Source organism: Garra rufa, chromosome 2, assembly GCF_049309525.1.
Source record: "Garra rufa chromosome 2, GarRuf1.0, whole genome shotgun sequence".
Classification (NCBI taxonomy): Eukaryota; Metazoa; Chordata; class Actinopteri; order Cypriniformes; family Cyprinidae; genus Garra; species Garra rufa.
This window is the reverse complement of record NC_133362.1, coordinates 53,339,216-53,350,818: the sequence shown is the minus strand read 5'-3', so window position 1 is coordinate 53,350,818 and position 11,603 is coordinate 53,339,216. Positions and strand designations below refer to the sequence as shown.

At 36.1% G+C, this 11,603-nt stretch overlaps 1 protein-coding gene across 1 annotated transcript; it reads left to right on the top strand.

The window, feature by feature from the left end:
* Positions 1 to 3,170: 3,170 nt before the first annotated feature.
* LOC141325986 (transmembrane protein 104-like) lies at positions 3,171 to 10,524 on the top strand. Its single transcript, XM_073834703.1, has 2 exons — positions 3,171 to 3,327; positions 5,719 to 10,524. Exons 1-2 carry the CDS (start codon positions 3,171 to 3,173, stop codon positions 6,480 to 6,482), a joined length of 921 nt encoding a protein of 306 aa, XP_073690804.1. The 3' UTR covers positions 6,483 to 10,524.
* The last annotated feature ends 1,079 nt before the right edge of the window (positions 10,525 to 11,603 follow it).

The following is an 11,603-nucleotide window of genomic DNA, read 5'->3' as shown; positions in this document are numbered from 1 at the left end:
ATAAACGTACACTACCAGTCAAAAGTGTATCTTACTGAAATATATAATTTATTTATTTTGGAGAGTTTCAAATAAATGCTGTGCTTTTGAACTTTCTTTTCATCAAAGAATGGCAAAAAAAATGCTGTCCTTTTGAACCGTATTTATTATATTGTATTATATTATACTTTCATTATACAGTATATTAATTAAATAATTACATAATGTATCACAGTTTCCATAAAAAAAACAGCGCAACTGTTTATTATATTATATTATAGTTATAATGATACATGTATTTTAAGAAGCAGATCAGAATTTTAGAATTTCTGAAGGATCAAGTGACACTCGAATGGTTTTAAACTGTAATAAAATTTTTCAAATATTATTGAATTACTATATTTTTATCAACTAAATGCAACCTTAGTCGGAATAGGAGACTTCTTACAAAAACATTTTAAAATCCTACTGACCTTTTGAACTGTAATAATTTATATTACATTACATGATATTATATTGTACTATAAATATATAGAAGGATCATGTGACACTCATGACCAGTTTTAAACTGTAATAATTCTTTAAAATATTACTGATTTGATTTAAGTAGTATGGGTATATTTGTAGCTATAGCCAAAAAATACATTGTATGGGTCAAAATAATTTATTTTCTTTTTATGCCAAATATCATTAGGATATTAGGTAAATATCATGTTCCATGAAGATATTTCGCAAATTTCCTACCGTAAATATATCAAAACTTAATTTTTGATTAGTAATATGCATTGCTAAAAACTCCATTTAGACAACTTTAAATGCATTTATTAATTTATATATATATTTTTCTTCAAAATTTAGATTTTTTTATTTTATTTTTTTTGCACCCCCAGATTCTAGATTCTAAAATAATTGTATCTCGACCAAATATTGGTCCTAACAAACCATACATCAATGGAAAGCTTATTTATTCAGCTTAAAAGATGTATAAATCCCAATTAACAAAACCTACCCTTATGTTTTGTAGTCCAGGCTCATGTTTTATTTAATTTTGTTCACATGGGACAGATGCCTTGTTGGTTTGGTGTACAAATGAGACCTGTCTCTCACATTATGGATTTAGTGTTTTCTGCTTTTTTCTCCACTTAATCCTGCATTTTGATTACTTTCAAGGCCTTTCTAAAGTCATTTATAATAGTTATTTGCTTATTTGTGCACTTGAAATAAGGCAATTTGTAGTTTTTCTGGCATCATGCACTCTCTCTTAAGACACGTACCCTTTTACTACAACATCACTGCGATTATGTTGTTTGTTATTTGCGACTAGTGAATTATTTATTCCCCTTACATGCATCTTACCCTTGGTTAATAGACTGAGATTAGTGTGACATGCACTCTGCCCCTTGTTTGCTGCCAGAATGTTTTACTCCTGCCAGGAAGAATGCATCTTTCTCAAACACTGAATGAGCATATGTGGACACCTTTAATGCTAATGGAGACCTTTGGGTCAGCACTGCTGTCGGGAACACCTCCAATTAATTGCACGTCAGCTGTCTGTACAATACAATAGAAGAGAGAGCTTTTCGTTTTGGATTTTAACCACCAGTGTTTCTCTACCTGGTTGTCCACGCAGGGAACATCGCCTAGACAAGTTATTGGTCCAGTCTAACCAGCTCAGCATTTTCCAGCAGGCCATTAGAGCCTTAACGATCTCATCTTGTTCAGCATTGATTGCAACATTGATCAGATTACAGAATCTGTAATTTAATACGGAAAGTCAAACACTTTATTTTTTTCACTCTTTATAAATTCAGTGTTATAGAAATAGTGAAAAGCTTAAATAAAATAAATAGGTTAGAGTTAGGAGACTTAATAATAAGGGGGCTTAATAGGGCTTTACTCTTGAGTTTGACCTGTGGCTGTTTCTGTGTGCAAACCAATTAGTCAAACCCAACCCACAGTCAGTGTTAATGTATGTCCATTGGCACATATGTTGTGCACAAATATGTGCTAGCATAAGAGACAGAATAAATCTTATTGACCACGGTAATGCCCCTTCTATTGACAAATCAAAGTTTTAATATATTTAAATGACCGAAAGTCAACTTTTTATACTTTGGAGTTCTGGCTAATGTTTTGGTGTGATCTTACTGCTGATTGGCCTGTGGTTGTTAAACATTGTAGGCATAGAAAGCTGTGCATCAAGTCACAGTGTTGACAGACACAAGTTGCATCAGTGTTTTTTTTTTTTTTTTTTAAGATTTATTTTTTGGCATTTTTGCCTTTATTATGATAGGACAGATCAGACATAACAGGAAGCAAAGTGGGAGAGAGATGGGGGGGCGGGATCGGGAAAGGTCCTCTATAGAGGTCGACCGATATTGGTTTTTACCGATACCGATAGCTAGGTTGGACCACACTGGCCGATACCGATTAATTAACCGATAGTTTTTGAAATTAATTATTAATTATATATTGATCAATAAAGGGTGGAAGCACACACTGTCAAGCAATGAGCACGTATCTCACAGTGCCAATTCTGTGCAATGAAACCTGCTGTGTTTCTGGCGCGCACACGTGCCATATGGGGGAAAAAACACAAGCTCCTTGAAGAGAGGATTGCGATGCATCGGAGAATCAATTTTTCACCCACCCTTAATGAAACCGGGCAAAAGTGCAGCACTGCGTTGCGCGGACAACTCGCAGGTATCACAAACACACACACACACACACACACACACACACACACACACACACACACACACACACACAGGACGCATCGTGTAGTTCAAGCAGAAATCTAAAACGGTTTATTTAATCACCAAACTGGCAAATGTTTACTTCAAGAATGATCAAAAAAGCAGCAAAGATTAGTTTAAACAGCAGATCAAACGGAAAGAGAAAGTGCGATCTATATTGTTGTAGCCATTTAAGAAAATGTGTTATCTGTTTTACTATATATATATATATATATATATATATATATATATATATATATATATATATATATATATATATAAACATTAACAACGATTTGGGACAGATATGTAATGTAAAACTATAAATGACGCGCTGTGGCGCTGCAGGATTCTGTCGGCTGAATGAACAATGTTGGCTTTCTCACATCACCTCTTTAAATCTGCAACTTTGCTGGCTAACAATATGACCAGCTTGATATAAATCAATGCAAATATATGGTAACAATCCTGACATTGAACATTGGTGTAGGACTGAACCTCTCAAACTCTATGACAGTGGAGCGGAGCGTGAGCTGCTTCAGCAAACGCAATCTGGAAAAACTATCGGCATGGATTTTTGCCGATAACCGACAGTTCCGCCAAACAACTATCCGTGCCGATTAATCGGCAAAACCGATACATCGGTCGACCTCTAGTCCTCGAGTCGGGATTCAAACACGGGACGCCCGGAGCGCAACGACGCTGTATGTCGACGCGCTGCCCACAAGGCTATCGGCGCCGATGCATCAGTGGCTTTTAATGTAGACACGGCATATGAGCAGCAAGCTGTCAGTGTGGACAGACCAGAACTGGGAATTTGTCCTCTGCTTAAGTCCATCATGACAACTCAAAGCACAAAACATACACTACACATCCACATCTAGTCGTGTCCCAAATGATGGAAGATAAACTTGATATCTGTTCGTACAGTTCATGCTGAAACGGATCTACTCAAATCCAATTTAACTGGATTTCAAGTCATGTCCTTGTGAGACTTGGATTGATTTAGTTAAAATCAGATTTCATGCTTTTTTGGCTATTCCGGCTACCAAAAAAAAAACCGGTTATTTCTTAAAATCGGCTTTAGGCAGACAGTGTTAACAAATAATCATCTCAGCTTGACAAACGCATGTGTGAGATGAATATACAGTATTAAAGCAAGACACCCCAGGAAAATAGGGTAAAATGTTTATCTAATAGATATCACCATACCATTCCACAGTTAATTTTTGTCTTACATTTTTTTCTGAAATGTTTAAATACAATGCCTTGCAAAAGTATTCATACCCCTTCATTTTTTTCACATTTTGTTGCAGCATTATGTTAAACTGCTTTAAATTACTTTTTTTCCACATCAATCTACATCTCATACACCATAATGACAAAGCACAAAACAGGTTTGTAACAACTTTGCGAATTTATTAGAAATAAAAAACGTAAAAGATCCCGTTGCATAAGTATTCATACCCTTTTCTGGGACACTCAAAACTGTACCTGAGTTTGATTGACCCTGGTCATTACATATTCTATTACTACTACTACACTATACTTTTCAGTTAATTTAGTTCAATCAAGCATATTTAGGTTTATATTGGGTCTGGTTCTCTCCTTATTGATGAACAGGAATAATAGATTGCGAGTAAAGCTGCAAATTCTTTCATTAATGTCAGCTGTATGTAATAATTCTGAAACTGATACATACAAGTGAAAGTCAATGCACTGCATAAATTATAAATTTATTAGGCAGAATTTTAGCGAAGGTCCAATTCAGTCCGGGCAGGGGAGTGAGGAGGGGGGATAATTCAAGGCAACTGTGCCTAGTACACCCTAATTTACATTTAACCACTTTAATATGGAGAGGCACTGAAATGTAGACCTTCGTCTATGTGTTTTGACCTATGTGTGTCAAACAGTTAGCTATTTAGGTTTCTGCCAAACACAGAATTTTTCTGTTATTTATTAGACAATGATTCCCTGCCAAACACTGTATTTTCTGGGTATTTATGTGATGATGCTTCCCACCTAACACCGAATTTTACCGTTATTCATGAGACGTCACTTCCCTGCTGAATTTTCTGTTATTTATGAGACAGTGCTTCCCGCCAAACACAGAATTTTGTGCTATTTATGAGACAACACTTCTTTGCGAACACAGAATTTTCTGTTATTTATGAGAAAACGCTTCTGCCAAACACGGCATTTTTCGTTATTTATGAGAAAACACTTTCCGCCAAACTGAATTTTCCAGGTTTCCATGTTTTCGCTGTTATACACTTGGTGGCGCTATTACGTATCTCCTGAGTGAGTCCAGAATGGTCCTGTCAAAAACACAGGCGAGGACAACACAGAAACGAGCGATCTCATATGTAAGCAAATGCATATGAAAATTAATGCGATCGGCAACATTAAACAGCATATAAATGAAAACTGCCTTATGTTACAGAGTGAAATGTCTATCCAGGAAGTGTTATAGGACCGTGCAAGCTTTGGGGGTGCTAATGGAAGCAGTCTACTGCATTTTATCTTTGATCGCCATACTAAATATAATCCAGATATAGTATTTAATAAGAATGAGATTTTTTTCTTAATGTTGCTTTTTTTAATTAAACTTACCTACATTTAAGTGTTGATTTAAAAAGAATGCTTGAAGCTAGAATAAAACAGATTTATTTTTTTGTTTTGTTTAAAAGTAAAGCCTCTGGAGGGCCATTAAATTTTTGTGAAAATGATCAAAAATGCTGTCGGTGGCTGACAACTTTTTTCAAAAACGCTGGCAGGGGAACATGTAAACACATTTGAAGAAAACAGCCTTTAAAGACAGAGGCAAGTTTTCTTTACACTAGTCTGAAACAACATGACAAACCAATAACCAAATATCCCCAAAGCATTTTTTTTTGGTCTATAATGTGCTTTAAATACAATAGAATACACTAGCTCTTCATTTAGTTATGACGTTACATGATTTTCTATAATAATTTTACATGAGTCTCTTTGTGTGTTTCAGCGTTCACCATGATGATCATCCTGGCTTTGATTCGTATTGGCAAGGGGCACGGTGAGGGTCACCCAACGGTGGCTCAGATCTCAGGTGTGCCCAACCTCTTCGGCGTCTGCGTCTACTCCTTCATGTGCCAGCACTCGCTGCCCTCGCTCGTGACGCCCATCTCCGACAAGCAGCGCATGAGCGCCTTGGTCATGGCCGACTACATCCTCATCCTGTGCTTCTACAGCCTGCTGTCCCTCACGGCCATATTCTGCTTTGACAGTTCTCTGCTGCGAGACATGTACACTTTAAATTTCACAGATAACTGCGACGTCCTGAGCATTCCAGTCTTGCGCTACTTCCTGGGCCTCTTTCCCGTCTTCACCATTAGCACCAACTTTCCCATAATAGCAGTCACGCTACGCAACAACTGGAAAACACTCTTCCATCGGGACGGCGGCACATACCCTTGGGTGGTGGACCGTATCGTATTCCCACTCATTACTATAGTGCCGCCTGTTATCGTGGCCTTCTGTACTCACGATCTGGAGGCGCTTGTGGGTATCACTGGGGCGTATGCCGGAACAGGCATTCAGTATATCATCCCGGCCTTCTTAGTTTTTTTTAGTCGCCGTCATTTAGAGCCCGTTTTGGGAAGGGATGCTGTAAATAAGCACCGGTCACCTTTCCATCATACGTTCTGGGTTTGGTTTGTGATATTGTGGGCAACGTTCTGCCTAATGTTTGTGACGGCTAATATTGTCCTTACCGAAGCCAAGAACTGAGTATAAAAGTAGATTGGTTTTGTCAAGCCGTGTTTTTGTTTTAATTTTTGGTTTGAAAGAATGGCATTAGCTGAAGTTTAATTCAGTCTAATTTGAAAGGGATAGTTCACCCAAAAATGAAAGTTACCCCATGAATTACTCACCCTTAAGACATCCAAGGTGTATATGACTTTCTTCTTTCAGATGAATACAATCGGAGTTATATTAAAAAATATCCTGGCTTTTCCAGGCTTCATAATGGCAGTGAATGGCTGTTGAGAATTTGAAGTTCAAAAAAGTGCATCATAAAAAGTACTCCACACTGCTCTGGAGGGTTAATAGAGGCCTTCTAAAGTAAATCAATGCGTTTGTGTAAGAAAAATATCCATATTTAAGATCTCTAGCTTCCACTAACTGACGTACATTAGAAGTACAAAATCAGGATGTGTAAAGAAAAATCTTAGATTTCGATATGAGATTATGATTATGGTTGATAAACTTTTAAATATGGATATTTCTCTTACACAAATGCATCAGTTCACCTCAGAAGGCCTGTATTAACCCCTGGAGCCGTGTGGACAACTTTTTATGATGAATTTATGCACTTTATTGGACTTTAAAAAACAGCCAATCACTGCCATTATAAAGCTTAAAAGAGCTAGGACATTTTTAAATATAACTCTGATTGTATTCGTCTGAAAGAACAAAGTCATATACATCTAGAATGGCTTGAGGGTGAGTAAATCATTGGGTAATTTAAAATTTTCTAAACCATCCCTTCTATTCAGTGTTTAAAAGGGACCAAAAGCAGTTTTGGCATTTGGATTTGTGACTTTTCTCTCACAAATCCACAATCCTTTAGTGGATGTTCTAAAAGGCTGGATACAACAAAAGCATTATTTAAAACCCTTATAAGATGTGCTCATTCAAATCATCACTTCATTTGTTTGTACTTAAGTTATTTTTAAATTTCCTCTTCGGTCAGGTAAATTGCATTAAAACTTGACCAGGTCACGCTTCACCCCAAAAGCAAAATTATATAAAAATAATAAAATAAAAATTTTATCATACACTCTTAAAAATAAAGGTTCTTTATTGGCATCGATGGTTCCATGAAGAACCTTGAACATCCATTGAAACTTTCAAAGGCAGAAAAGGTTCTTTGCATCAAAAAGATTATTTTAAGATCTGTTCACTTAAAGCTTCTTTAAGGAACCAAAAATGGTTCTTCTATGGCATCACTGCAAAAACACCCTTTTGGAACCTTTGTAAGAGTGTATGTGTTAGGAAAAAAAAAAAAGTTTTTGCAAATGTGATGTTATTTACAAGAAAATTTTGCCCATTTACCCCAAATTCTGTTCTAATAGTGATTCTCATTTTTTGTAAAATATAAAGTAAAAAAATTACTTGGTAGGAGTGAAAAACTATTAAAATACTGTAATACAGTGATTGTGATTTAAAAAAAAACACACACATATATATATAAATTAAAGGCAAATAATAGACTACATTGATGTTTTATATTATTATATTATATTATACACTACCAGTCAAAAGTTTTTAAACAGTAAGATATTTTTTTACAGTTTTTAAAGAAGTCTCTGCTCACTAAGCCTGCATTTATTTGCTCCAAAATACAGCAAACGCAGTAATAATATTTTTACTATTTAAAATAACTCAAATGTAATTTGAATATATTTTAAAATGTATTTTTTTCTCTGTGATCAAAGCTACAATTTCAGCATCATTACTCCAGTTTTCAGTGTCAAATGATCCTTCAGAAATCATTCTAACATGCTGAACTGCTATTCAAAAAACATTTTTTTATTATTATTATTATTAAAGTTCCAAAAGATCTGCATTTATCTGAAATAAAAAGGAATTTTGTAACATTATACACTGTACCATTAAAAAAAATTGGAGTCAGTATTTTTGTATTTTTTTGGGAAAGAAATGATAGAAATAATACTTTTATTTAGCAAGGATGCTTTAAATTGATCAAAAGTGATGATAAAGACATTTATAATGTTAATATTAATTCTACTCTGCTGTTTTCAACAATAATAATAATAATAATAATGTTTTTTGAGCGGAATGATTTCTGGAGGATCATGTGACACTGAAGACTGGAGTAATGATGCTGAAAATTCAGCTTTGAAATCACAGGAATAAATTACATTGTGAAAGATATTCAAATAGAAAACAGTTATTTTAAATAGTATAAATATTTCAAAATTTTACTGTTTTTTTTCTTCTGTACTTTAGATCAAATAAATATAACTTCTTTTTTTTTTTTTTTATCTTACTGTCCAAAAACTTTTGACTGGTAGTGTATATTATATTATTATTATTATTTTTTTTTTAAAGGTTTTGGGGTGTGGTTTAATTTTCTTTTTAAATTACAATGTTCTTAAGTGGTTTAAACCAAACTTAATTCCTAATTTCAATCTTTTTGATATTGGGGTGAAATGTGGCCTTTACATGTTCTTGACAGATTTCTTGTCACCAACTGATGTTCGTTGATCTTCAAAAGAAACAACAAGTGTTGGTGTGTCTCTGTTCTTTTGGACTGAAAAATTCAGTACACCAAAACTATTCATAATATTCATCAAATCAAAGACAAACAGACTGACAATAAGCGTTCCTTGTTTTCGTCTTCCAAGATTGTTAGCGTTTCACAGCTGGCATTTCCGGCGGTCCTAACCAAACCCGCTGGCACCTCGCTGCGTCTCCTGCGCTGACGGATGGTGACACCAGCGCAACGTGCGTCTGAATAATGTGCCCAGACCTGGAGTTCAATCTCAGTTCATCAGCAGATTGATAGAGGCATTGAAAGCTTCCATATGTTCTCGGTGTACTGACGTCTTACCCCAAGCTCTGGACTCCTCAAAACGGGCCCTTAGGGAGGCACGAAGCGAAGACAAACCAGATATTAAATGGACACATCTGCCTCATGATCTACAGAGACTGATATTTATCATGATCAATATGGAGCACCTCAACGTGCCTGGGAGAACACATTCACACAGTTGCTAATGTTAATGTCACTTTAGTTCTGACAAAGTTGTCTCGAGTTTGGCTTTAATTTGAACCAAATGTACGGCGGCTGATTTTCACCCTGCCCTTCGTTTTGCACATTTTACTTCACTTTTAGTCCTTAAAGGGCTAGTTTACACAAACTCATCAATTACTCATACCCTCATGTCAAACAATTCGACTTTCTTTTTTGAAAATGCTTTTTTTGGCCATATAGTGAAAGTCACTGTGTTCCGATGTTATTTTGGACCCCATTGACTTTCATTATATGGCCAGAAAGAGTGAAAGTCAGTAGGGTCCAAAATAGCATTAGAGCTGAACTATTCCTTTCAATGTCTCTAATGATTTTCTACTTGAGTATAATTTTAGTTCCGTCCAACTCATGTTTGTCTCAGATTTTGGATGGCAACATGAATCTGTCTCAGACTTATTAGTTTGACATGTTTCTCTCTTATTTCCTGTGTTGTTTGCCAGCGGTTGACTCGTTTGATCTGTGACGTGTTTGATACTGTAAACTGATCGCTGCTCTCTGTGAGAGCGCCGTCTTTTGATCTGAGAGAACCGTATCTGAACCTGTGCTTGAGTTTACACTGTTTCTGCTGTAGGTTTGGGTTCAAACTGCTGATTTAAAGGGAAACACGTCGTTTGTGGATAGAATGGACGTCTCCTTCATTCAGTTCTTTCTGTGATGTGCTCCACAGACAAACTGTAAGAACTGTAGTACTTTCATTAGCATTCATGTGTCCCTAAAGCACAAAAGTAAGTCATTTCACATGGGTGAAATGTAATATTGTTACCAAATTCTTATCTGTTTTGAATGAAACAAATGTGCCTTCTTTCCAGGAATCGTCCTGCTTTCATCTTAAAAACTATTTCTGTCTCTCTTTTCTCGCTCTCAAATGTCTTTTTCTTGTGTGTATGTTCTGTGCAGCCTGTCACTTGCATATAAGTCACTTCAAATACTTGACAATCACATCCACCGGTGTCTCGTTAAAATAAAAATGGAAATGCTCTTTTTGATCTTTGAGATTTGACTCATGCATTTTTTTTTTTTTTTTATTATTAATTTTTTTATTCCATGATTTGTTATGGAAGCCAGTTTTCATCACTGAAGATACAAACTCACTGAATTTCTCAGAATTGCGAGTTTATATCCTGCAATTGTGACTTTCCTCAGAATTGTGATTTTATCTTGCAGTTGTGACTTTTTTCCTCTAAATTGCGAGTTTATATCTTGCAGCTGTGACTTTCTTTCCTTAAGGTGCGTTCACACCGGACGCGACTTGCGCGGAAAAAACGCGCTATTCGCGCGTAGTTGAACGCTTGAACATTTGAGTTTACTCGCGCCATTCGCGCGTGACATTTTCTTCACAACAGACGCGAATTCGCGTCATGGGAGGGGCGTCTGCCACTCGTCAACGGGAAAGTAGTAGTAAAATAGGTGAATGAGCTCAATTTGCCAGCTTGAGCTTGCTTGTAGTCTCAATATGTATGTATGTAGGTCAAATTGAGTAAAGAGCGTTTTTTTTTTAATTTACCAGATTTTCCGACCTCTTCACTCACTTTCTTCCAAACAAGATCCTTTTTTTTCCCGTTTCTATAAAAGTACAAAGATGTATGGAACAGCTCCGAGTAACCACAGACAGCAACGGTGATTTTGTCCGCCATTGTTGTTTCGGATTTCTGCCACCGTCACTACTAGAGCAAGCTCCTGATTGGTTAACGCGGCGCGGATTTTCGCCAAAGTTCAGATTTTTGAACTCGCGCGTTTCGCGCGGCAATCGCTTGAAACGCTCAATGCGCGCCGCTTCATTCGCGCTATTCGCGCCGCAGGATGGCTATTCGCGTCTTTGCATTGACTTAACATGTAAATCACTCGCGCTTGCCGCTTCATTCACGTCCGGTGTGAACGCACCATTTTTAGAGTTGCAAATGTATATCAGCAGTTGAGTTTTTTTCAGAATTGAGTTTCTCACAGTTGTTTTTCTCAAAATTGAGTTTATCTCACAATTGTGACATTTTTTTCTAAGAATTGTGAGTTTATATCTTGCAGTTGTGACTTTTTTTTTTTTTTTAGAAGTTCAAGCTTTTTCCTCAAAATTGTGA